At 34.7% G+C, this 27383-nt stretch overlaps 4 protein-coding genes across 7 annotated transcripts; 2 read left to right on the top strand and 2 right to left on the bottom strand.

Annotated features, from left to right (window-relative positions):
* Positions 1-1705: 1705 nt before the first annotated feature.
* Positions 1706-12043, top strand: LOC110740037 (fatty acid amide hydrolase-like). 3 transcript variants are annotated; one of them, XM_021920522.1, is made up of 21 exons: positions 1771-1950; positions 2157-2240; positions 4177-4286; positions 4387-4447; positions 5250-5440; positions 5525-5654; positions 5760-5837; positions 5914-6061; positions 6387-6499; positions 6607-6682; positions 6987-7058; positions 8598-8649; positions 8767-8847; positions 8935-9018; positions 9148-9251; positions 9358-9450; positions 9852-9920; positions 10238-10302; positions 11331-11392; positions 11504-11599; positions 11711-12043. In XM_021920522.1, the coding sequence occupies exons 2-21, from the start codon at positions 2162-2164 to the stop codon at positions 11771-11773; spliced, it is 1827 nt and encodes a 608-aa protein (XP_021776214.1). In that variant the 5' UTR covers positions 1771-1950; positions 2157-2161; the 3' UTR covers positions 11774-12043. The 3 variants fall into 3 exon arrangements, 2 of the variants coding, with proteins under 2 accessions (XP_021776214.1, XP_021776215.1); XR_002514973.1 differs by lacking the exon at positions 10238-10302 and having other exon boundaries at positions 1706-1950; XM_021920523.1 differs by lacking the exon at positions 1771-1950 and having other exon boundaries at positions 2162-2240; positions 11672-11770.
* An 86-nt stretch (positions 12044-12129) lies between these two features.
* LOC110740038 (phosphoglycerate mutase-like protein 1) lies at positions 12130-17424 on the bottom strand. The gene is made up of 11 exons (XM_021920524.1): positions 17065-17424; positions 15560-15621; positions 15314-15421; positions 15089-15168; positions 14389-14551; positions 14073-14147; positions 13906-13994; positions 13216-13335; positions 12802-12846; positions 12607-12718; positions 12130-12526 (listed from the first exon to the last, which is right to left on the bottom strand). Exons 1-10 carry the CDS (start codon positions 17210-17212, stop codon positions 12607-12609), a joined length of 1002 nt encoding a protein of 333 aa, XP_021776216.1. The 5' UTR covers positions 17213-17424; the 3' UTR covers positions 12130-12526.
* Positions 17425-18152: 728 nt separating this feature from the next.
* On the top strand, positions 18153-22716 carry LOC110740035 (protein trichome birefringence-like 12). The gene is made up of 4 exons (XM_021920521.1): positions 18153-18877; positions 20851-20979; positions 21526-21775; positions 21866-22716. The coding sequence occupies exons 1-4, from the start codon at positions 18315-18317 to the stop codon at positions 22142-22144; spliced, it is 1221 nt and encodes a 406-aa protein (XP_021776213.1). The 5' UTR covers positions 18153-18314; the 3' UTR covers positions 22145-22716.
* Positions 22717-24587: 1871 nt separating this feature from the next.
* On the bottom strand, positions 24588-27289 carry LOC110740034 (protein RMD5 homolog A-like). Of its 2 annotated transcripts, none has more exons than XM_021920519.1 (2): positions 27153-27289; positions 24588-26004 (listed from the first exon to the last, which is right to left on the bottom strand). In XM_021920519.1, the coding sequence occupies exon 2, from the start codon at positions 25977-25979 to the stop codon at positions 24819-24821; it is 1161 nt and encodes a 386-aa protein (XP_021776211.1). In that variant the 5' UTR covers positions 25980-26004; positions 27153-27289; the 3' UTR covers positions 24588-24818. The 2 variants fall into 2 exon arrangements, with proteins under 2 accessions (XP_021776211.1, XP_021776212.1); XM_021920520.1 differs by having other exon boundaries at positions 24588-26023; positions 27153-27241.
* Between the last annotated feature and the right edge of the window lie 94 nt (positions 27290-27383).

Raw genomic sequence — 27383 nt, 5'->3', positions numbered from 1 at the left:
TACTCCTTATTTCACAACATAAAACAATTCTGATGATTAAACAAGAATAATCTGAAATACAATATAAATTATCACAACAATCTTCTGATTTTGCATCCAATAACCTTATCCATAACAACAATCTCAAATGCTCAATCAACAACCACGAATATTGCTTGTATTAATCAACCATTCATCCAATATACAATCAATTAGCACAAAGGACAGTAAAATGCAGATTAGTTTAGTCTAATCTTAAATATGAGTTAAATAAAATAAACAAGCGCATTGAAATAATATGAATTGTTTATGATTTAAACTATTCAATACCTAAAGTTTTCGCAGTTCAGCAGTTTCTGTCTTCTTCCTCCGTTCTTCGTTCTTCTTGTTAGAAGTAGGAAAACTGAAATTAGGGCTTGAAAAATTTAGGAGAAAATGAAGATTAATTAAGCAAGTAAAAATTACTACAAAATTGAAAGATTGTAATTTTAAAGAGAAATTGGGATTTGTTGATGATGATGATTACAAATTCTAACCAGTGATTTTCTACAATCCAAAATTAAATGTATAGAATTACCAAGAAATTAAATCGATAGAGTAAGGCTTAATATGACAAATAATCCTTATAACACTGATAATAATAACCCCTATAACACGGATCAATAATAACTGTAACACTAACAAGATAACTCCATAATGTTGAAATTTGTGTAATATGACGTTGATTTATAAATTGTTTACATCGTAATTATTTTAATTAAGTATTTCAACTCTTCTCCATTTTAAAACAATTTGTCACATAAGCTACATTTAAAATGTTACAAACTATCACATTCAAATATGGTGAAGGTTTATGGTAAAATTTCATGTATTTGTAATTTTTTTTCCTCGTACTAAAGAACATGACGTGGGATTAATTGTATACAAAGTACTTATTAAAAAAAATGGCATTCCTTGTATTATGAGCAAAATAATCAATTTACTTATTAAAAAAAATGACATTCAATTTATTGATGAGCATATTAATCAATTTATAATAAGTATGATATTCCTTGTATTGATAAGCATATTCATCAATTTATAACGAGTCTCAAACTTTAAGCAATTAGTGTGAGTGTGAGAGGTTAAGGGGGAAGGTGCAATAACAATTAATGAAAATATTAGGTGAAAAGACTAGTAGACACTTCCAGCTAAAACCTAACATACAATATTAAAATTTTATTTCTTGAAAACCATAAAAAATGCATTATATTCACTTAGTTTTTACTTATATGATCTTATAAAAAACTAATTACACTCTAAAACTTACCTTATATACTGAACTTAACTTATGTAGATTTAATATGAAGCTGTTAGGTGCCTAACGTATTTTCAGTAAACCCCACAAAATTAAAACATACCCCTCAAAATAATTACAAATAGAAATAAATTAAGATGGATGGATGGAAAATAAGATTGGACTATTTCTTCCAAAGAGTGTCGTCCTACAAATTGGGATGGACTCATGCAATGGGCAATTGCATAAAAAAAATATAAATTGATCACTTCAGGGCTTGTTTGACATTGTTTTTTGTTTTCTATTTTTTTGAAAATCAAAAACCAAAAACAGGAAGTAAGAAAAAAATATTTCTACTTTCTTACTGCCAGTTTTCCAAATTATCAGAATTCTAATAAATTTAACTAATTTTTTATTTATTATATGACATATACCATATAATTTTGAAAATAAAAAAATCAAAAAACAAAAAACCACTGCCAAACAAACACTCAGTTTAAAGACACTTCAGCCTTAAATAAAAGGCAGATGGACAAATTCATAACTGCCCACCAATAAGATTACCAAAATGCATTTAAATTTGCGGAAAGCGACTCGAAAAACTTGCATATACAGCCTTCAAATTCTGTTGAGCTGAAACTTTCAACGTCATCATAACTGCAATCTTTGATTAATTGAGGAATTAATTAATTGAGGTAAATATACAGTCTTTAATAATTTTTTTATTTTATTTTTTTGCTATTTTATATTTTTTTTTACTATTTTATATTTTATTTTAATAAAAATTTGATATTTTAATTCTTATGCTTTGAGAAAAATTATTTTCTGTTGAATTTTGAGATACCCTTTTGAAAATTAGATGATTTGATGAAGTGGGTTGTTTGTTGATTATCGTTTTTAGGGAAAATGGTGAAGAAGAGAGTGATGTCACCTACAGATGAAGTTGATTTGACTGAAGTCAAATACCAGTATGAGCAGATTGAAGGTTTAATTCTCTTCATTATTTATAAAATTTCGATTTTGATTGGGAAACTGAAGTGGGTTCTTTGTTTGTTAATTGTTGTTTTTAGGGTTAATTGTAGTTTATTAGTAAAGTAATTGAATTTTTATAATCTGATGCTAATAAAATGGTTATATGAATTATGATGAGGTTTTATGATATTTTGGGTGGAGGGTTTTAGAGAGTTTTATGAGAATTTACTATTTAAGCATGCTTAAGTCTTCTTGAATTCAAATGAGCAAGTTTGGGAAAGGAATTTATGAACTGATATAAAGTGCCTCCAAAAGTTATCTTCGAATCAAAGATGAAATCGAGATCATAAAGTTATTTTGCATTGATATTTCTTTGGAGTACAATGTTATGGACAATGTTTTGGCGGAGGGTCATATACTCTTATATCCTCATGGGGGTGATCCTGAAAGGATTAACGAATGTGCTAGCTAGTTTGCGATTAACGACAATTAACAACAACGAAGACGGAAAAACAAGTAATAAATGAGACAAGGAGAATGACTGTGGGAAACCCGAGAACCGGGAGAAAAACCCACCAATTCACTATAGATTAATACTTTGATGAAGATTAATGTAGTTTACAAGCTTTCAATCACCATGAAAGCTCCCACCCCAAACTCACCCTCTCAAACACTCAAACCCTAAGTGTTTGGGTTTTACATTGAGGCTCTCTTTCTCTTTCTACATTTTTCCCTTCATCCTATTACTCTCCTAACAATGACAAAACAAGAGTATATATTGTGCAAGAGTACAAGGAAGATCAACGGCTAAGATTACATCCTGAGCGAAATAAAAGAAATTGCAGCGGTGGAACAGGGGTAGCCGGTTCGACTGAACCTACCCTGAGTTCGAGGTTCGGTCAAACTCTGGGAAGTCAGAAGCTTCTGCTCAAAACCTGATTTGATCGAACTTCTCAACAGTTCGGTCGGACTCCCGCACTGCGCGGACAGCTCTTCGTAAAACGGCCATAACTTCTTCGATTCTTAACCAAATCGAGCTTATGATCAGTCGTTGGAAAGCTCTTGAGACGAGCTATCACCTCCAACTTGAATCATCTCAATATCATATCTAGATCTTGAGATATGCTCATTTGAAGTCAGCTCCTGCTTTTCATTGTTGCTTTGCACCAAGCAAACAATCCATAGCTTAACTCCAAAGCTATGCACCCCCTAGCCTTCTTGAACCGTTCTCCGCACTTCTCAAACCCAACGATCCATGCTTGCATTTCCCTATTAAATGTTTATTTGTTTTTCCTCGCCTAGTGGGAAAAATTGTGAATTAAAATCTTTGATCAGCATCTGATTTTGTTGTATGATATTATGTGACAGATTCTACATCTTTAAGTGACTGATATTTGAGTCTAGAATGTTTGTAATCAATAGTTATAACAATACACAACTTAATTAACAGTTTGTGACAGCTAATGCAATAATATAATGGCCCATACTGGATCTTGCGGTGTGAGATTAAGATACATGTCCAACATGTTTTCATTGATTGGCCAGGTGGAAGCTCTTCCATGTTGCATTTAAATGATGGAATGATCTTTAATAGAATCCATAAATTAATGGTTACATAAACTATAAGGCTTGCATCCTCCATTCCTCATGTTTTTTTGACTGGCTAATAGAACCCAAGGATTCAAGGAAGAATTTGTGGAGAATTGAGTTTAAGGAAGAATTTTTGCTTGGCGAATATGGTCACATTTCTTGTTGTAGATAATCCTAGACCTTGGAAATTCCCTATCTCATTCAAGATAGGACCAATTACAGTATTGGTTTGATGGTCCTTGATTTAGCATTTTTGTGATAAGCCTTCCTAGCTGGATAATATGACTGTCTGATACTATGATGAAACCTGACTTTTAATAACCTAGATGCTTACATGTTACATTTGTTTTGGCTTACAGCTCCTCATATCACGGGATCAACTTTTGGATTCTTTGTTAACATTCTTGAAGCTCCGGTCATAGGTCCTCTTATTGTTTCTTACCTGAGAAAGAAGAATAATACGGTTGAGGTATTTTCTTGTTACCCGCAGATATAAACATGTATAACTTGCTTTTTAGTGCTACTTTTGAAGCTAAGAGTGGTAACATCATACAATTGATGACTAATAGCTGCTGAAGAATACTGTCATTCCAGAGATTCCCATGCATAGACCTGAGTTCCCTCCCCAAGGTTGTAACTTCTGCTCCAAGATTTATTTTATTTATTTATACATCTTTTGTATTTTTTGTTTTTGTCGTGAACTCCCCTATCATCTATAATCCATTATCTCCAGTTTGACAAGCTCATCCTGAATTCTAATCAAAGGATTGGCCTGTGAGTAAGGAGTTATTAATCTTATTATGAGGTGCCTGACACCTATAAATCTCATTGCTTTTGCTATAGAAAATAAGTATATCCTGTATCTCTGTGGCAAGAAGCTAAGTTACATATCACAACTGAAAAGTAGCTCACAGAGAAGAAACCAATGAAATAAAATGTTGTAATTGAGCGACAATATGAGACTTATTGTTTGTATTGTAATAAGGCTATATTGGATATTTAGTAGCTTATCACAGTCCTTATTTACGGGTCAAAAGGATACTGAACCATATAATGCAGACAACCTTTTAACTAGTGAAATAGGGATGTACATGTACCCATTTGAGTATGTGAACGACCTGTATCTTTTGCTATCATAATCTCATTGCTTTTGCTATAGAAAATAAGTATATCCTGTATCTTTGTGGCAAGAAGCTATGTTACATATCACAACTGAAAGGTAGCTCACAGAGAAGAAACCAGACTTATTGTTTGTATCGTATTAGGGCTATATTGGATATTTAGTAGCTAATGACAGTCCTTATTTTTGGGTCAAAAGGATACTGAACCATAGAATGCAGACAACCTTTTAACTAGTGAAATAGGGGTGTGCATGTACCCATTTGAGTATGTGAACGACCTCAATATAACAAGTTTGAACTATGCCTTTCAGAACCGGAGCAAAATGTTTCTGTTATTGAAGAAACTGGTTGCCCTGAGGACCGTGTGGCAGAAGCCTTAAAGTGTCTCCCAGAATATGATCCTGCTGGCTGTTGGGATGGTAATTTAGCAACATCATTTCGTTATTGGAAGATCCGTGATTTTGCTTATGCTTATTGTGCCAAGCTTGTTACCCCATCCAAGGTCTGATACCTTATTAGTAGTTATTTTTCCATTTGCCTTCCACTGTTTTGTGTTTTCATGACATAAGATCAAATATGAGCTCAGGTTGCTGAGAAACTAATCTCAACCTTGGAAGAGTTTGATAATACAAATCCTACTACCCCATTACTCATATCCTGTGATGTGGAGGATATAAGGAAGCAAGCAGCTGCTTCTACTCAAAGATTTGAAGAGGGTAATGCTCTTGTAAATTCGTCTTCGCATTATGTGTTTCTTTGACGAATTAGAATTTATAAATATATTTTAAGGCGTAGCTGAGGCGTTGACGTATATTTTGCAGGAAATCCTATATCAGTTCTAGATGGAATTTTCATGGCAATCAAGGATGATATAGATTGTTATCCACATCCGTCCAAGGGTATAATCATAATGAGAGTTAATTTACTTATGTATCTTCAAGCATGAAACTCAGCCTCAGCATTTTTTTGGTACAGGTGCTACAACATGGTTTCATGAAGTTCGTCCTGTTAAGAAGGATGCAGTTTCTGTCTCTAGGCTGCGCAGTTGTGGTGTAATTTTGATTGGAAAGGCAAATATGCATGAATTCGGTCTTGGGACAACTGGAAACAATGCTAATTACGGGTGAGTTTTAATTTTCATTAATAAGTAACATATTTGCACCACCAGATATGTCTCCATTAGTTCAATCATTTAGGACCTGCTACTATTTGATCAACTCAGTTTACATCTGCTCAGCATCTTGATATTTTCAACAAAAATTAGACTACCCTGGTTGCTGGAGGTGGAAGTTGCTTTGTCAAATGCATATTTGACTATAATTTTTTCTTCTTCAATTCTATATACTGAAAGTTCTTCTGTTTTCACAATCGAAGTATCTACATCTCTATGCTTCCCCATCTAATATCTTCTTTCTATTTGATACTAAAATATGGTTTGTTCTTTTCAGAACAACAAGAAATCCACATGCACATGATAGGTACACCGGCGGATCTTCATCAGGCCCAGCTGCACTTGTAGCTTCGGGACTATGTTCAGCTTCTCTTGGGACAGATGGTGGAGGTTGCTATAAACATAATAAATATAACTCAATGAAATTTTAAGCTAACAGCTCTCTTTTGGTAGGAAGATGTTACCTAGGAAACTGATAAGAACTTTGTGAACTCCAGGTTCAGTTCGCATCCCTTCATCCCTGTGTGGGGTCGTGGGTTTGAAAACAACGTATGGAAGAACTGATATGAGAGGGTAATCACTGCATCATTGAGTTGTAGTCCCTCCATTTCCATATACTAATTTTCACTTTCCGAGTCAAACTTTGACTATGAATATGGGTGTATTGATAATATGGGTGTATTATTAAGAAAGTACAATTTATCTACAGCAATATGTTTCTATTATTTTTATCAATTTGGTTAAAGAGTAATTAATAGTCAAATTTGACTTCAAAAAGTATGATAAGCATTTAAAAGGGAGTGATTTTTAAGAATTGGATATATCTATCAATGGTCTCCTCTATTACTTCTAATCTTAATGAATTTCTTATTTCTAGGTCATTGTGTGGTTCAGGGACTGTGGAAGTTATTGGCCCAATTGCATCATCAGTTGAGGATGCTATGCTTGTGTAAGAAATTATTATAATCGTATCATTCTTGATTTTCAATTTTTTTTAATTTTTTTTTAATTTTTTTTTTCTGCCTAATATGTTAGCATCTTATTGACTGAATTGTGTATTTATTTGCCGCTGTTGTTTGTTTGACTAGCTTTAGGTATGTTTATACTGTTGCAGGCTAGTTCATATATACTTGAGTACTTTTTTCCATTGTAAATGGTTTTTTTTTGGCGTTAATTTAGTAGGGTTGGTGGGTAAGATTTTACTAGTAGCATCCTAAGCTGCAATATAATTTCTGTGTGTACAAGTAATTTAATTGAAGTACAAATTTCAATTGTAACTCAATGCGTATGCAGTATTTTCAGTACTTGATTGTATTTTTAACAATAACTAGTTGTTGGCTCGGGCGATCCCTCGGGTCATCTAATGTAATACAGCATGAGATCAAAGATAAAATTACAATAATTTCAATGTCATTGTAACTAATTATGATACAGTAAAAATAGTTTGCAAAGAATCACGTTAGCCTCGAATTAGTGATTTGATTGATCCCACAAATTTTACAAGATGTAAGTTTAAGTTTATTGAATTGACCCTTGATGTTTGCATCCATTTTTTGGACTCTATATGTTTGAGATATTTTTTTTTATATCATCAATGGATAATCATGATGTACTTGTGTTACAATTAGTGAATGTGGTTTTCCAGCTATATTAATAATTAGTTTCATATTAGGTACGGAGTATTACCAAAACTAAAATGATTTTTTAAATTAATAGTTATGACCATCTAAAATGGGAATTGAAAAGGCCATGAATCATGTTAAGGCGTGTTTATATATTTTAAAAGCTATAACGTTTTCTCTAATTTTAAAGTTATAATTTATTGATAGCATTAATTTAAATTATAATTGGTTGCTTTGCTTTTAAGAATAATATAAATAGATCGATGTGACTATACATATTACTTGGTGCCATTTCATTGGTTAAGAGAAGGTGACATATGGCAACTTAACATATTTTGTCATTGACACATGGCAGCATGGCATGTATTGCCATGAGTTTTAATAAAAATATAGATAGATATAGATGTTTGGGATGACCAAGATTTAAGATTGCTGCCAAAGCGAGATCTTTTAAGTGTTCTTTTTATAGGCTGCTCATGTCTTATACGAAGAATTATGCAATTTGATTCCATGCTAGTTGAGATTGAATATTTTATTTCTATGTGTTTTTTTTTATTGTTCCCTTGAGATCACCATTATGTACACTTATTTCCCCAAGGTAATAACGTGACAGAGAGGCAAGACCAGTGTCAAACTGCTATGGCCAAATCCTTTCCTGCTTATTGGATTGTAGTTTTTTTTCTTGTTGAGCTCCATTATACACATTCGTTAGGATTGCTTATCAAGGCCTTCTTTTATAATTGACTAATTTCTTCAATAACTAAAATAAACTTAACTTAAACGGAACAACTTACTATTTCCCCCTTCTTCGATGCTTGACCCATAACTTCTAGAATGATCTCACTTTATCAATTGTGTTTCTAAAGGTATGCAGCGATACTGGGTTCCTCTCCTGCAGATAGAATTGTCCTAAAACCTGTAAGTTAAATTGCTACCTATATTCCCCCTCCCTTTCTGATTTCTTCTGAATTATTGAGAGCTATTGTATAAGTTATTGCCACACATCAACTGACAGCGCTCTGGATTGTGTTCCAGTCTCCACCTTGCTTACCCAATCTGTCATCTGAAGCCCGGCTCAGTGCTGTAGGGTCATTGCGACTTGGGAAGTACACGGAGGTAATCTAGTTATTCCTTTCACGGTGATATCTTTGTATATTGGGTGTGAAACATTTTGAGGTTGATTTTGTAGCTCTTGTGCTGCAGTGGTTCAATGATGTGTACTCTACTGAAGTCTCTCAGAAGTGTGAGGATGTTCTGAATTGGCTTTCAGAAACTTATAATTTCCAAGTAAAGGGTTTCTTCCAAGTACTTAAATACTGTTTGTAATATTTTGATTTTCCGCCCTCTCCCAGCCCCCAAAGTATGTTTCCAAGGTTAGCATAGAGTATTCTGAGACTTTCTGTTTGTATACATAAGACAGAGGAAATTACTATTCCTGAACTGCATGAGATGCGCACTGCACATGTAGTTTCAATTGGATCTGAAGCTTTGTGCTCACTAAATCCATATTGCGAAGAGGGGTATGTTTTCTTCTTTTTAAGCTTTTTCCTGCCAAGTAGATTCTTATGAAGTAAGAAAGTTTTGAAGGCCATTTTCTAATAGAAGCACAATGATTTCTCTCCTTAGGAATAATTCAAAGTTGACATATGATACCCGCACAAATTTGGCACTTTTCCGTTCCTTTTCAGCCACAGACTACATTGCAGCCCAACGGATTAGGTGAGGGAGCTTTACATGCTGAAAAAATCTTGCTTTTGTCGTGTAGAGAAAACTAACTTGCCTGGCATTATTTTGTGTCTTCATTAGATAATTGGTATTTGAGATTAAGCTCAGTAGTTTCAGATGTGCAACTATTACTATTGCGTGCTATGTCTAAAAAATATATGATATGTCTTCCGGTACAGGTTAGCTTGGTACAACACGAGTTTTCATCATAGCTTTATCTAACTTCCTTTTTAGTCTCATGTTATCTCCTTTTTTAGGGGTAGGGGGGCCTTCTCATGTTATTTCCCTTTTGGTTGTTTATGGATATCTTCCTGACTTATAATATAAAAACTTGGAAATTGAGCTGTATATTCCTTCTATGGTTTGTTTTTATGCCGGTTACTGGCTTAATGCAGGCGAAGGATGATGAACTACCACATGGAGGTCTTCAAGAAGGTGGACATCATAGTGACACCAACCACTGGGTATGCTTAAATTTTTTGACATATAACAATTGCACAAGCTAAAATGGGACCAATTTACTCTTCAGCAGTTTTGTTTTCCAATGTTGGGAGAACTCGTGAGGTTTTCCTCTTTCCAAGATATAATCTGCAGTTTTCCATAAGCTACTCTCGATGGCAACCAAAACAGCTCTTAGCTATACATATTTTTCGCATGTTTAATAATTTTGTGGTTCTCACATTACACTAGTTTAAATGTCTGCAATCATAGATGTAATGTCTTTTAAGTTTCTATAGCTTCAAATATTAATAACGATGCCTTTCAAATTTTTAATGAACAGCATGACAGCTCCACTTATACCCACTAGCGCTCTTAAATCTGGAGAGACAAACTTGCAGGTTTCAGGTGAATTAGATTTCATCATATATTTATAGTTTTATACTAGATTTTGAGGTTCAGTGACTGGGTACATAGAAAGCGGTAAAGGTTAGATACTAAGGAAAAGGGTTGTGAGGCTTAACGATTTAGAATATAGCTGTTGAGGTGGCTCTAGACCTGGTTATTGGGTAGGGAGCCCAATGATGATAGGGTCAGGGCCAAGCTTAAAGGGCTTTTAATGGACAGCGCCTCTAATGGACAAGACCCTTATTGGGTAGGGTCAATACAGGGCTAAAATGTTTTTTCAATTTAATAGATAAGGAAAATAGATATTGTAAAATAATTACATAGATAAATTGTATTCATATATATCTAATAATGGCTATGTCCAAAATACATTTTATTGATATTTTGGTGGTTTGTCCATTATTGACTCGTGACCCTCATTGGCCCAACCCACTATTGACCCTATAAAATGTGACCATTTTTAAACCGACCCACAATCGACCCGCTCCGACCCTGACCCGACCCGCCCAATTAACCAGGTCTAGGTGGCACCTGTTTCTCGGCAGGGTATATGTCCGGCATCTGGATGACAGGAAGAGTGGCACTTGCCTAAAAAACTCTTCCCTCTCACACCCGCCCATGATTCTTATTCTTTTGTTCTGTATAGCCTTATGAATGCCTCAATCTGACTAATGACTTCCATGGCCCCAACAAAAAGAAAGGTTTTGGTTTGAGTTCAGCTGGCCTTAATTGGACTACATTTCTAAAAATCAACATGAAATGGCTACTTCATGCCGTCTTGTTGTTTACATTGATTTGGAGTCAATAACTCAAAATACATTTATACATGGCCAATAACAGATTTTGTTATTATAGATACTAGATAGGGATAGTCATCATCATATGCAATTACATGGTCAAAAGCTAGAGAAAGAAATTGTGTTTGTTTTCTTTTAGTCATGCATAGATATTAGACGGAGATAGTGCAAGATTTTCATACTACTTGGCTAATGCAGTGATAAATCTTCTTCCTGTACTTCCACTAATAGGTTACCTGATGCGCTTTGTTGTGGCTGCAAATCTTCTTGGTTTCCCTGCCATTTCTATCCCGGTGAGCCATCTATTTTGGTTGATTATAAGTGATTTGTCAATCATTTGTTCTAGTTATTGAAGGATAACTCTCTTCACCAACTTAAAATGATTCAATCATATGTTCCTTCAGATTGGTTATGATGAGCAGGGACTACCGATTGGCTTACAGCTTATAGGCCGACCATGGAATGAAGCAACACTTTTGCGTTTGGCATCTGTCATCGAGGTATATGACTTCCATGAATGACTAGTGACAATATCATAATTGTTATCATGCTAACCTTCCTTTGATCACCAGCTTTTCTTAGCCATGTTCAATCGTTTCTCTTATGGTTAGGAATCATATGGGATGACCAAGAAAAGACCAGCTTCGTACTATGATATCTTGAAGGGTGCATAGATGGCGTCTCCCATTTCCGAGTCTCCAGAATTTACATTTTATTTAGATATGATGTTGGGATGTTAAAGATCCTATTCATGTTGCTTCCTACACATAAGCGGGTTCTAATCGGCATTATTGTTCTAATCCATTGTTTACAAGATTCATGTACATTATACATTGCTTCACATTTGAGTACATTATGATGTATTGCATTGAATAAAAATTCATTTGCTTTATATGTCTTATATAAGTTTCTTTACAAAGAAATGGATTGGTGAATTAAAACTATGTAAGACATTTGTTTTGTGATATTGCATAGATATATTGCCATACATATAGTTATAGATTTTTATAAGGCTTAAACAACTCGAAAATGAGAACTAAATATTTGAAGTCTAAACATTTTTGATAAATTTGTACATTTTGAATCCACACCATGTCAATATAGTTCAAATTCCTTTGCAAATATATCAACACAGCACTATCAAGAGAAAGATAAATAAAATTCAGCCTTCATAGAACTAATATAACTGCAGAATGCCTAAAACTCTCAACATCAGCCGAATATCAATAAGTATGTTGAATTTAACAGAGGTGTCTCAAAGAACATTTCGTCATCATCAAACAGGCCCTTAAACTTCTCGGTATGATTTCCATGTTCGGTGTTAACAACCTTGAGTCTGCTGCCACTCCCAATATTTTACCGTTCAAATATCATCATAATCTCAAATTGTTGGACGAGAACAATGCATGAACATCCATCCAACAGATCTGCATAAAAAAAGACTAGAATGTAAGTTTGAAATGAAAACTATCTAATCAAAATCAGTGTAAGTTATGATAGTTCTTACTCAGCAATGACTGTTTTCCTTTTCATCAGCAAGATCACTAGGAAGATCAGGCCCGTCTGGTATCTTGCCGGGATAATTGGTGACTGGTGCATTAGAGTTAGACCCTATCATACTGAAAACCAACTATAGTTAGCTAATGAACTCACCCAGAAATTGAAGAGTTGGGAATATCTCATAGTATAACAAAGAACTCACTTCCTATCGGCAAGGACAATTGAACGAAGCTCACAGTTTTTAAAGCTGCAACGTATAAAAGATAATGTAATTTAGGTTTAATATCAGAGTTAGAAAGTGGCAAGAAAAGACAAAGCCATTGACTCAGTGCTATGATAGATGGGTAGATGTTTGTATGGACATTATCGAAAAGGAATCACTCTCCATTGTCCTTCCACTATTGATGTGGAACGAGTTTTAACAGATAACTTAGCTCATACAGAAACTAAGATCAATTTCGAGCTAGATTGCACACACCATAAAGAATACAACTTATGATAACAGTAAAAAGTTGGTCCAAGTGAAATTGTCACATAATATGAAGCAAACCAGTATAGCTGATAATTGAAACATATAAGTGTCAATGGTGCAATAAAAAGGATAGATGGCACGCACCGTTTACTTATTTCATCCTTCATCAGAGGGTGACAGTCATTTCCAAATTGACTCAGAGTGTGCATCAAAAAACCACTATGAGTTACAACAGCTATTTCCTTCTCCTTCCTTGTCAGTAACCTGTGTAAGACAATTGGAAAGAAGCAGCGTGCATTTGTTATGCAAAGACTGTAATATCTGAAACAGTGTAACAATGATCTGAGAAAAGTATTCAGTTTGTGGGGATCTGGCAAGAGCCATGGCATGAAAAAGGTGATAAGCTTTTATTGTCAAGGGCAAAACAAGATGCTAATCCAGAGAAACAATAACTAACAATGCTCATATGTATTACTCAACTAACTATTGTGTAAGCTCAAATAATGCTCCTCAAGGAAACTTACTATCGTGTAAGCTCAAGTAACTCAAAGTGCAAAAAACATAATGTGAAGGAAACCAGAAGCGCAAACTATTCACATGATCTAGATGACAAATCAACTCCAAATTAAAAAAAAATTTGAAAAATAAAATAAAAAAAATGTACTGTGAAGGTCATGTTTTCACAGTTATTTTATTTTTTTATAACTTTGGTGGATGATGTAGGCATGCAACCCATAACAGTCCATGACTGGATTACTAGAAGATATTGAGGCATGTATTTAGTAACAGCATAAGAAAACCATTCACACATATCATATTACTACATGTACAAACCAATTCATGAAATTCATTCCCCTAGCTGCAACTTCTGCTTTGGTTTCCCGAACATCAGCCTTCCATAATGTATCTTCATCGGTTTCTATCTGCAAGTATAGAAACATATCTACGTTTCATCAGAGTCTGCTCTCCATCTTATGCATTTGAATGTAAAGAGTGCTTGCCTGTGAAAAGTCAATAGCAGGGAAAAGACATTGATAATCTTGAATATGTCTCCTCCTGTCACAAGGATGAACTCCCTGAAATTAGAATAATAAAATAGAGATGATCAGTAAACACTCCTGTTTCTCGAGAGAAATGTACATCTCTAACTAAAAGGCAACCATAGTGACATAGAATATCAGGTAACCGAGTAGTAGAGTACATTTGGTGGGATTGTGGTATAAACAATGCAGAGAACATGTAATATGTCTGGAATGTGAATAATTTCAAAAGTGCAAATGGTGCAATATTTAGGAACAGTAACATTTAAGAACATACCAAATGCTCACGACAAAGCTCAACAGCCATAATAGGTGGGCAGTTTAGGCTTGAAATGGCAGAACGGTCACTGTTTCCAGCATTTGCCACCATCATTGGCAGCACGTCCATCCCATCAGTATAGCCCTCACCGCCAAAAACACCAACTGTTGTTTGCAAAGTCCTGCATACAATAACAATCAGATTCTCATACATTTCATATGCAAGATATGATTATGTGTATACTGGCCACCTTTTTTTTTTTATCTTTTTTACTAACTCTTAAATTTGTTATAGAAAAGCATTATTGCTTGCAGACTAATGGCTAAAATCAAGTCATTAAGATAACAGAGCACAAGGAGTAGAGGAGTGAAATAAAACAATAACTTCATCTAAGCCATGTACAAAAATAAGACACTTGCGTGACTTAGGCAACAAGATTGCAAGAACAGACGTTCTTGAGATCATGGCTATCCCTAAAATTTTGAAATATGTTACCCCCATCTTCTTCTCGTGCCTAATATTTAAGTTTTTTCCATAAGTAGATATAAGCTAGTCAGAATTGACTAGATAAAGTACCAGTTGAGTGTAAATTTACCTTGGGAGAATAGGCATGAAAAGAAAAGAATACCACAGTTAAAATCTAAGCAAACCTTATGCATAATTTGGTTAAAATGAGAAAAGTGGATTATGCATTGTATATTGGTCCCAAAGATATTACCTTAGCAAAGGGGATGTTATGACTAATTCAATTTTATTATAGAGGCCACAATCACGAACATGCCGTCGTAAATTATCAACCTGCATGAATAACAAAAGTTTCATTGGTGTTTCTAAAAATTGTTAAAGACAATATAATTATTAATTTTCAAAAATAACATTTTTTTCCTGTGCAAGAAACAAATATACTCGTTAGCATAGGAGGCATACATGATACTTTTGTTACCTGCTGCCAACCTAACGGAGTCAAGGGAGCATCAAAATATTCAGGTTTCATATATGCCTTGTAATTCTTCTCGCCTTCTATATTGTGAAGTCCTTGTGCATGCCTCACCTAATTCATGGTGTACAAAACCACAAACAAAAAGCAAGAGAACATTCTTGACTTCACAAAGGCGAAAAAAAATAGCATCCTTAAACCCATGATGGCATGATGAAGATTCGCATGTGTAAGAAAAATACAGGCACCAACCAGGTGAATAACTTTGCAATGATGCAGTGGAAATAAACTTGGACTGCTCACGTTGTCCATGGCTGGAATTAAGGTAGAACATGGTTAAGTGAATGAACAAGAGTTAAAGCCCATGATAAAAACATCGATCAAAATGGGAAGAAGAATATAAATACATCAAGAGAAGAAAATAATATCAGCTTGCAGAACTGACAGTTCTTACAGCTGAAACATATAAAACAAATTATTAAGCAAATGCCAGAGTTTTACCACAATGTAACAAGGCCTCAATCTAACTATTTTAGACTTTTTAGTAATCATTTACCATAGAATAAGAGCCAGTGCTCTCTATTATTCTAAAATTCAGCCAAATTACCGAGAGCAACGTGCTTTCCACTGGCATTTTCCTAATCTATATCCGACGAAGTTTTGATTGCAAGAATATGCCAAGATGGCCAGTAGCCTAATATTTGTTATATGTCCTACGCACACTACCAGCAAATCTAGCACAATCTAGGGGAATTGGATGCGCCTTGTGGATTGGCTCCCCTAATGATTGTTGTTACATTAATTGAACGAATATGCTCTTGCACAATCTAGGCGAATTGGAATTACGGATTGTTGTTACATTAATTGAAAGAATATGCTTCTATGTTATGTACAGATGGTGTATCTAATAGGAGCTGTCTTTCTTTTGTTTGGTATAGTAAGCTAACAATCCATATAGGCATTATAGAGAATTGAAATAAGAGAACTTCCTTAAAAAGGAGAGAATATTCTTAATATATATATATATATATATATATATATATATATATATATATATATATATATATATATATATATATATATATATATATATATATATATATCATTTTTTTTCAGTTTGAAGGGAAGGCGCAAAGGTTAGATAAGAATCGAACCCTCAATCTCTTAATCGGGGGGACAATGGCCCCGGCTATTCTAGCATCTCTTGATTCTAAAATTCCAACAATTTGCTTTGAAAGGAGTCCATAAATACTTTAAGACTTAAGTTGTCAAGTTAAGTCATGGAGCCTAAGGAGTTAGTCTTGTGCATTAATTCACTTCCATTGTTTTCAAATCTTGCACATTTAGCACACCAAAAATGAGAAAGCGACATCTTGACTATGACAATCATTTCTTCCAATCAAACCTATTTACAACTCAAATTATACAAATAATTTGTGAAATAAACCTAATCAGCTTAATACACATTGAATTAATCATCAACACCTCAGAACCATCAATAAAAAAAAGCCAAGAAATCATAAAATACCCATTAATCAAATACCAAAAATACTAAAAATCCAACAGCAGAAACCATTTTTAATCACAAATTAGGGCAATTTACATATCTAAAATGCATGATCCGGAAACAAAGATTGGATTTTTATCAAGAACTTAAGGTTAAAAGGAAGAAAAAATAGCTCACCAAAAATAAAAAATCAAAAAAAGATTGGATTTTTATCAAGAAAACAAGGTTATGGAGAAAAAGAAAAGCTCACCAGAAGATAAAGAAATACAACGAATTGATGGAAGAGAGGAGAGAGAAAATCGTGGACGAAGAATAGCCGCCAAAGAAATGGAAGAAGAATGTGATGGTGTTGTTGTATGAAAGAAAGGTGGTGGAAGAGTAATGGCAACGGTGGTCATGTCAATAATAATAATAAGTGGATTCTCTAATATAATTCCAAATACATTGGAATTTTGGATATTTGGAATTTTGGATGGGTGGTCAATGAATTTTTGCTTCGTCTCTTTCTTTGTGTGATTGATGATTGGATTTTATTTGGGAAGAAAATTGAATTATTTGATTTTGATTTGTGGTAATTAGCTTGTTGGAAATTATAGATTTTTGTTTTAAATTAAGAATGGATAAGAAAATGTCTTTTTTAAGTAAATGATTTATAAAGCGTCTTTAGATATTTCCTTGGTAGGTGTCACCGTGTCACTGTAAACAACAAACATCAACAATGGTGCAACGTGAGAGCTCTGGGAAGTTAGAACCATTTACATTGTTTTTTTAAGTACTTTCAATTGAAACTATTACAGAAACACCTCTCGTCATTGATTTAAGACCTTCACATATGTGATCGGTTAATGGGCGTGTATGGTCTTAGATATCCTTTTATGACTTTGGGATGCCCCATAACATCGCTTGAGTTCCAACACCAAGTCTTGAACATAGTCTAATTTTGTGTACAATATTTTTTTCTAGAGTTGAAAAAAGTTAGAAGGCGAAAGGCTTACCATGGACCTCTAAGACCTTGAGATGCAACTTGGGTAATTGAAAACCATTTACCTTGCCTTTTAACTATCAACTAACCAGCTACAAAAAACGTTTCCCGTCATTGACTCTAAACCTTCCTGAGCCCTTATGTAGCCAATCAATGAACGCATATGTTTTACGAATCTAGGATGCCCCACCGCCACTACTACTTGAGTTTTCAACATAGAGTTTCAAAAGTGTTCAAAAATGAGTAAATTTCGTGTAATTAAGTTTTCAATTTTTTCTTTTAAAAGCATTTCCGAACCTAACAAGGTTAGAGAATCAAGATGCTTTTCATTCTTATCTAAAGACCCGAGAGTCCTATTTAGTGGTCAGAACCATGTATAAACCGAACCACCCCATTGTAGATCCTTAATGAATCACTATGCTCTCACCAGGAAATCGCAGTCCAAATTCGTCCTCTTTCCTTTTCCTACGCCATAACAGTGGCTGATCTCCTCTACTTTTCGCCATTAAAGAACTCCAATGAAAATGCATCTAAAAAACTCCACTACTCTCTTCACATCTCTAATCTTCTCAACTCTCATCCTTCTTTACCTCTACTCTTCTCTCCTCTCTTTCTCCTCTCCCAAACAACTCCCAATTTCCCATTCCAAACCCGAACCCGATCAAAAAACCCACTTTACTTCTCTAAATCAATGCAATTTCTTCAAGGGGAGATGGGTATCCGACCCGAATCGAAAACCCATGTATGATGAAACTTGCCCATTTCACAGAAACGCCTGGAATTGCTTGAGAAACAGGAGAGAAAAAATGGGTATGATTAATTCTTGGAAATGGGTGCCTGAGAATTGCAATTTGAATCAGATTGATCCATTTGGGTTTCTAGGTATGATGAGAAATAAGAATATTGGGTTTATTGGGGATTCTTTGAATGAGAATTTCTTGGTTGCTTTTTTGTGTATTTTGAGGGTTGCTGATAATGGTGCTAAGAAGTGGAAAAAGAAGGGTGCTTGGAGAGGTGCTTATTTCCCTAAGTTTAATGTCACTGTTGCTTATCACCGCGCTGTTTTGCTTGCTAAATACCAGTAAGATCACTTCTTCATTTGAAATTATGATTACATTTTTTTTTTTTTTTTTTTTACCAATAGTTCAATTTATTATAGTAATAATATAATATCTCTGTTGATGGAGAGATGAATTTCTTACAATTTAATCCCTCCATTTCTCTCCCCTCCAATAATTTATAATTGTTTACTTATTATAAAAAATATCTATAAATGTGCACTGTTAACAAATATTGAAAAGAATATATTTAGAAGTAATTGAATGCTAAATATCAGTAAGATCACTTCTTCATTTGAAATTATGATTACATTTTTTTTTTTAATGGATTTTAGAAGTTACATTCTTTACAACATGGTTTTATACATGTATATGACAATTTTGTGATGCAAGAGTGATGCTTTGATAAAACTTTATGATGTGTTGATGTCTTGTTAGTGTAGGAAGGTAATTATGAATTGTGACAATGTTTGGAGAGCAAGTATCATGAGCTCTATATGAAAGTATGAAACCTCATTTTTATCAGAATGGTGTAACTGGCCGATATCATATTTAGATCCATTGTAATTTAGCAATTTGGTAGATGGATTTGACCATAGTTGGTTCAAAGTTAATCTCTTGAGATGTGGAACAAAATTTTCTTAGTGATACTATTTGGAAGGTGATCAAATGATATGTCCTAGGATGGAAGCATGGTGTATGTCTTAATGTCTTAGGCATGAGCGTGCAAAGATAATTTTTTAATGGGATGTGAAGCTTCATTGTAAGTTAGGTGATTGGGAAGTATTATTAATTGATAGAAGAAACTGTATGATATAGCATTAGAAAAATATTAGTTTTAGGGTTGATATTCTTAAGAAACTCTTAGATGTGCTAGAGTGGTTATAAAGAATTGACGGGAACAAGGAATGCATAGCTTTTGAGGGCAGAAGTGGCCAGTAGATGGAATAATGTGATAACCAAGATTTGCTCATATGTATTATTTTTCATTCTGAATCATCACAAGGCTCAAAATAGTGAAATACTGGTTTAACTGAGGCCTTAATTGTGTGTACCAAGGTCTAGGTTTCAATTGTAGCCTGCAGGAATTGGTTTATGGGATTATAGCTCATATAAGGTGACGTTAAGGAGTAAGGACTAATTCACAACCTTGAGAGATAGGAGGATTCCTCTCTCATTAATTATAGCTTTCAGCTAATTATAGATTGCATAGGAAGCAGCTGGTGAACTTTGTCAGCAATAAGCCTTAGTTCACAAGCTGTTTCAGTAGAGAGATGCTCTACTAGACTTTGCCAAATTCATCTATCAATTATTGATAGGAATGGGGAGTAACTTAAACAACTCTCTAGGAAGCCTTGGATGGTATTGGTCTTTTGTCCCTGCCTTTGGTGTTTGTTATTGCTCCACAGGCATTGCTAATTTAGCTCTTAAAGTTATCTATTTATGATTTATGTGACATTGTGTTGGTAGAAGTCCTTTCATCTAGATGCTAGAAGTTTTTTTAATTTTTCATCCTCTATTGATAGAAGTTGGGCTGGCATCTCATGATGTGAATCATGTGGTAATTGTACTAGTGACTAGTAAATATTTTTTATGCTTATTATTGTTATGTTACCTGCTGATTACAGCAGACTGTATACAGAAATCAAAACATCCTCCATACAAATAACTGATATAAGATTTTGGTTATATTATGCACCCTGATAGTTAATTGAACGAGAAAGTGAATGAGCGGAGAACTTTACAATCTTGAGACAGTTTGACTTGGATTATTCTAAGAGAAATTCTTGCACGGTGATGAATTACTTAAGGGGTTGGACTTGAATTTCTCTCTCTTTTTTTTTTTTTTTTATTGTCGCTTTTCTTTTCTGATCTAATTCAAATTTCTGCCTAATTTAACAGTTATAAACACCATTTTTAGGTTGTGGTGATTTGTTTCTGATATTGACATTTTTTGCAAAACATAACCTGTTTGTGTATGTGTGACTGAGTATAGGTGGCAGCCAAAAGAGTCTGACCAGGATGGATTAAAAGGCATATATAGAGTGGACGTTGATGTTCCTGCAGATGAATGGGTCCAGATCACCAAATTTTATGATGTCCTCGTCCTTAACACTGGCCATTGGTAATCTTATGTTTTCTTGGCCATTTACATTTCGTTAAGTTATACTTCCTCCATTTTTTTTATAGTTGCAACATACACTTTATCACGGTATTTTAAGAAAAGTGGACCTCACATGATATAATACACTTAAAATGGGATTATGAGGTTGTTAGGAGTATAATCAAGTGGGCCATGAGTTTTAATAAAGGTGATAATACAATTTTCACCATAAAAACCTTCCTTCTACAGTGTGTGCAACTATTGTGACATTTCCATTTTAGGGAAGTGTTGCAACTGTAAAGAAACGGAGGAAGTATACCAAATGAATTAAGGCACACTGATTTGGTGCTATCAATGTGATAGTACATGCAGATAGTAACTATTCTCACCTGTTTGGGGGATCAGTTTAGATCCCTGTTTTCCTATTGTAACATCATAGAAAATAATGTGAGGCTGTTTTATATTTCAGCTTTATTGCATTATTTATTTGGTTTCCTTTTTGTTTCTTCACTTTTGTTGAGTCACTTCTTAACATGGTTTATATTCAAACAATTTTGTGCTGATTAGGTGGGGCCCTCATAAATTCCCAAAAGAGACGCCTCTTGTGTTCTATCACAATGGAAGGCCTATTCTCCCCTCCCTTGATTTTCAGGATGGGCTTAAAGTTGTCTTGAAAAGTATGATATCATACATAGAAAAGGAAGTTCCTAACACTAGGCTCAAACTTTGGCGGATGCAGTCACCAAGGCACTTTTTTGGTGGAGAGTGGAATCAGAACGGCAGTTGCTTGTTTGATGAACCCCTTGAAGAACCTCAGGTTTGGACTGCTTTAGGCTTTCTTTTTCCAGTTGCTCTTGTTGATTCATGGCAATTCACCTTGAATTCAAAAGAACTAATTCCCATGTAGCTTGATTTGTGGTTTGATCCCGTCAACAATGGAGTCAACAAAGAAGCAAGAGAGCTTAATCAAGTGATTGATGAGGCATTACGAGGAAGCAACATTCAAAAGCTCGACTTGAGTCATCTGAGTGAGTACCGAGCAGATGCTCATCCAGCAATATGGCTTGGAAAGAAGGATGCCGTTGCAGTTTGGGGCCAAGATTGCATGCATTGGTGCCTTCCTGGTCTTCCTGACACTTGGGTTGATATATTATCAGAATTGATTCGCTACAATTTTGGGGATTGAGTGTTCAATGTGAATAGAATTTGAACCATTTTAGCAAGAAAAGAAATCAGAAATCCTATTTTCTTATGGTCTGAAAGGGTATTTGCTGTTCAAGACTAGTTAGACAACTTCCCTTGAAATGTTTTGATATCCGGTGCTTACAATGTCAGGCAAGTTCAAGGGTCACCGAACAGGTTTTGATTACGATGTGGAAGCTCAACATCTGATTTCATCTGCTTAAGTTTATATCTTGGGCTGAAGACTGCGTTATATATTTCAGATTTCACATATTCACATAACTGGTCTGCCGGAAGATTAGGTTAAGTCTGCTGGACGACCTTGGATATGCTGTTGCAGAGTCCTTGTAGCTGTAATAGAACACAAGTCCTAGATGATTTATAGGCTTAATTCTTTCATTTATACATATGCTAACTTAGTAATACGAAGTATTACCCTGAAAATGTAGAGGCTTTCTTTTTCGGATTCGTTCCACTTTGTTAAAAATATGAAGTAAATTTTTGTAGGCAACAACAATACAATACTGTAATGAACTGGTGAGACTTCAGAAACTTCTAACATTATCACAGTGAAAATTTGTTTATCTGATTGGCAACAGCATCTTGCTATTATGTTCAACTCGTTCCTTTTCAATATTCTGTTGATGTTTTGGTTCATGTCGACCATAGATTAACAATCTATGATTATTAAGTTCAATTAAAACCAGTAAAACGAGTTTAAACAAATTCAAATAAGTTCTCATGAAGAGTTTCCAATGAGGGTTATAACTTGTAACCTTATAGGTTAAAATAACAAAGTCTAAAGTCTCTAGTAAGATTTTATCAACCGAAACAGCTTCATCCAATTCAAGCTCAATTTTTTTTTTACCTAAAATTCAGCTTGAAACTAACCTAATTGACTCAGTAAAAAAAAATAAAATTGTTGTCAATATGTTATTATCTTATTTGCCCAATAATAACCACCATTTAAGCAAGTCACTCATTCATCACAATCCAAACTCAAGAAAAAACTCAAACCTTCGAAAAATCATGTCTTTCTCCTTTAAAACACCTTCCTTTCTTCCTCTCCCCAATTTCAGAAACCCTCTAAAACCCTCAACAAATCCTCTTTCTCTCTCCTTCTACCCTCAATCTCAAACCTTCCTCTGTTTCAGCAGAGGAGACAACAACCCAAATAAACTCAACAAAATCAGTGATTCAGACTTAGCTTCAGACTTTGCTGCAGAAGTCAATAAGTTAAATACCCAGTCAAAGGAGAGAGAAAATGCTATGAAGATAAGCAAACAGCTGCTTTTCTCTGACCTCTGCAACTACCTTGATATGAACCCAGATGATGTTATGAGCAAATGGAGGAATTTGAGCCCAGATGATAAATTGGGTTTGGTTAAAGGGTTTGTTTCTGATTGGGGTTTGAATTTTCATCCATTGTCACCTAAATCTGTTAAAGATTTGGTTGAAGAGTTTGTGATGAATGATTCAAAGGAGAATGAAAGTTCAGATTTTTTTCAGAAAGATGAGTTAAAATCGAGTAATTCTGATGTTTTATTTCCTACTTTGAAGAAATTAATCATGGGGTTTTCCCCTTATAATTAGTGTTATTGGAGGAATTGTTTGATTTTTGGTTCTTTGAATTTTTGGGGATTATTTCTCCATTTGTGTAGTTTGATTATCTTCGACTTCATTGAATATGTTGATTATGAACAATGCTTGCTCCCCTTTAATTGGAGCTATTTTTGCAGATTTCTCTTGAATTTTAGATTTTTCTGTTCTCATACAAATATTGTTACTATTTATGGAGTATACTTTTTAGTTTGAAACATTCCATTAAATATGCTAATGTCAATCCATTTGGTTGAACTCAATTAGTGGGGATTATGTTCATATATTGCTTACACTTAACTTTACATTGTAGCAAGTTTACTACGAAGTATACTAAATGTTAAAACTTTACATTGTAGCAAGTTCGAAGAAAGATAGGCACTCCGACTACTCCCTCCGAGTCTCCGACCTATGTCTTTGACCCAAAATAAGCTCTAACCGAATAATCGGGCAATTCTAGTGGGATGGGAGGGGTATTCAACTGATTTACCTAACTAGTTTTGGCTTAGGCTACTGTGAAGGGGGAGGGCCGGAGGGGGAGGTTGATAATGAGGTAAAACTCGATCAATCTTTCTGGCTTAGCGGCGTACTAGTGAAATAGTTGGTGTATTTTTAACACTGAATTCTCAACAACTAACTTCAACAAGTGCATTGATGAAAAATTAAAATCGTTTAACCCTTAACAATTCCGAATTTATCAGGCCCTTCTCATTTAACTTTGAATTATACTTCGTATATTATGTCTATTTCAACAGACAGTGTGGCCTCGAAAGGCTTTCACTGTGCATCAACTCATTCAACTGTGTCCAAGCGGGGATATTCTGTCAAAAAAAAAAAAAAAAAAAACAAAAAAAAGCATAGGGATATCACTTCACTATTTACACAAAATATAAGCATTGACAAAAATATACTGTACATCAGAAATGTAACTTCAAAACATACCAACTGGGCTGTGAACTGTTACTAGCTTTATATAACGAGAATTGCCATTTGATAAATACAAATACTCTAATCCTGAGATATCTGTTCTCTGAATCTCTACGCATGAGACAACTGTAACTAAAAGGACTATACAATCATCATGGTAGATGCAGTTGCCTGCATTGTGCAACTGCTATATTATCACGGGGGCAACATGGGCATTTAAAGGTCCTGCTGTTATTCTTGGAGATACTCATGACTGATTGCCGACACAGCACATGTCCACAAGGCAGCAACATGGGGGGATTTTCTGGAGTTCCTTGATCCCTAGTCACTGGGCATATGAATGTCGAATGGAATTGAAAACCCATTCCAAGATCCACAGGAAATGGAAGCTCCTCCATCCCTTGCCAATCCTGTTTCACAGCCTTCAGATTCACAAGCTTCAAGAGAATAGGCAACGCTTCAGATCCTGCTTCTACAGCCACCGCCAATGGTGGACGACAAGAACGGCCTAACAGCACACAAAACTGCTGTGATAGTTCATCAGCTAACTCTTTCCAATTAGTCATAGCCAACTTTTCCCAATAAGGACATTTATCAAGCTTTCCTATCCATAAAAGACAGGCCATGAGCTTTTTAACCTCATCCATATGCAAAGTAGCCAAAGGAGCAAGGTTGTTTTTGGCATACTCTAGGGCATCAGTTTGGCTTCCCTGCTTCAGTAACTCCACATATCGCACCTGATGAAGTTTCAGCTCAAGACTTGAACCATTTTCTCTGAGCTTTTCATGGTTGGCAGAGACCCAGTTAAAGGCAGGTTGTAAATTCTCACTGTGAAGAGCCTCCAGAATCTGGGACATTTCAAAAAACTGAGATCGTAGCACATTAACTTCTGGGACAACTGCCTCTTTACTTAAACAGTCTCCAATATCAAACAGGCCTTTGAAAAAGAGATGATCTATGATAATCAGATTAATTGTCTGAACATCAAAGTCAATCTTTCCGTTCGCCTTAGATATATCAGGATTCAGTACTTTCTCAAGGAGCTTTTGAGACTTGTTGAGATGTAAGTTCAGCTCTTTCTGTGAGTTTTCCAGCTCCTTTTCTGAGCCATAATCAGAAAGCTTGGACTTCAGATCCCTCAAAATGGATTTAGGATCCTCTGGAACGGTAAGGTTTTGATCTGATTGCACTCTTGATAAAGCATGCTCAAGCTCATGGTTGATAGTATCAACCACATCATGACACTTGGAAGATGATAATTTTCGCTTCTTTACCACGTGCTCAAAAGATCCTTTGAATTTATTCAGCTCCATAATGTACAAGTAAATGTACTAGCGCCTGCAACCAAAATAAAGTTCTGGGGAGTTGTAGCAATTACATATCACAAAGGTGTTAAGTCACTTTGCTTGCCAGGCAAGAGGCAACCAGAGTGTTTGAAGAGAACTAAAGAAGGGATTAATTGTACATGTTAATCTTTCAGGAAAGCACATAGTAAGAACTCAGAAGCAAGCAAGCCCGGCCATTTCTGCACACAATTATATATAACTAAATTGCATAAATTAAGGAACTATCTGATGCACACACAGCCAATTACTTCAGGGTTCAGAACTGAAATAAAGCGTCCAAGGGGTTACATTACATTTAGGCTCGACTGCTGCATTTTTCCCTTGGTTCCTGAAGAGGTTTGAAAATCACACATATTTTGGAGATCTTGAAGCACAATACTGTATTATTGTGCGTAGGTGACGTGATGATCAGGAAATGGGATAACCAACAATCTATCAGTATTTTCCACTAACTGTAGCCTACTAAATTTACTATGAATTTAAGCCTTTTCCCTCTAAAAGAAATAGATCAGCTAAACAAATGCCAACAAAATAAACCACCCAATTTAAGCTGGCAAGATACGATCATACGAATGGAGTAAAGCACCCTTTTTTATTCAAAATTCTATGATGCAATCGGAGCTTAGAAATCATCAGCAACATTAAAACTAGCATGATAATGATTAAAAATTTTCCATGAAAACAATACAAAATCAGAACTGGTTGTAAATAAGGGAATCGACTTAAAGTACAAGAAATTAGGGGTTATAAAATGATTTTAAAGGGTTAATTTACCTGGAAATCACCCGTACATAATAAGAATTCCCATGTTAAAATTGCATTTTATTAAAATTGAACGACATAATTTGATCACAAAAAAAATCGACAAAGAAAAGAATTAACAAACATGGTACAATTCATCTACGTTACAAACAAAAAAATTAACGAGAATCAAACAAAAAACGATAAAAAAGAATAATCTGGAAAACCTATCATAAAATTCCCAAAATTTCCATGTTCAATATCGCAGAAATTACAAAATACAATGAAAATGGGAGAAATTACAAAGAACAACTAAAATCATAAAATTGCGAGAATAAATCGAAGCAAAAGAATTGCAGAAATTAATCGAAAAGGCGAAAAAATGGAGGGAAAATTTACCCTAGAAGTGAATGAATTTCCACCAGTTAGTTGTTCAGTATCTCTCCTCAGTCAGGAGCAAAGAGCGTATTGGGCGAATCGGAGTTGTTGTAAACTTGTAAACTGGTTGTTTTACGGCGTCGTTTGCTTTTTAACACACCAGAGCATCATGCGTGTCATACTTATCGTTAATTCATTAATTAGTGCGTGTCATACTTATCGTTAATTCATTAATTAGGAATGTTACTCGGA

Source organism: Chenopodium quinoa, unplaced genomic scaffold (assembly GCF_001683475.1).
Source record: "Chenopodium quinoa cultivar QQ74 unplaced genomic scaffold, ASM168347v1, whole genome shotgun sequence".
NCBI lineage: Eukaryota > Viridiplantae > Streptophyta > Magnoliopsida > Caryophyllales > Amaranthaceae > Chenopodium > Chenopodium quinoa.
The sequence above is the reverse complement of the archived record's forward strand: the minus strand, read 5'-3'. Positions and strand labels throughout refer to the sequence as shown.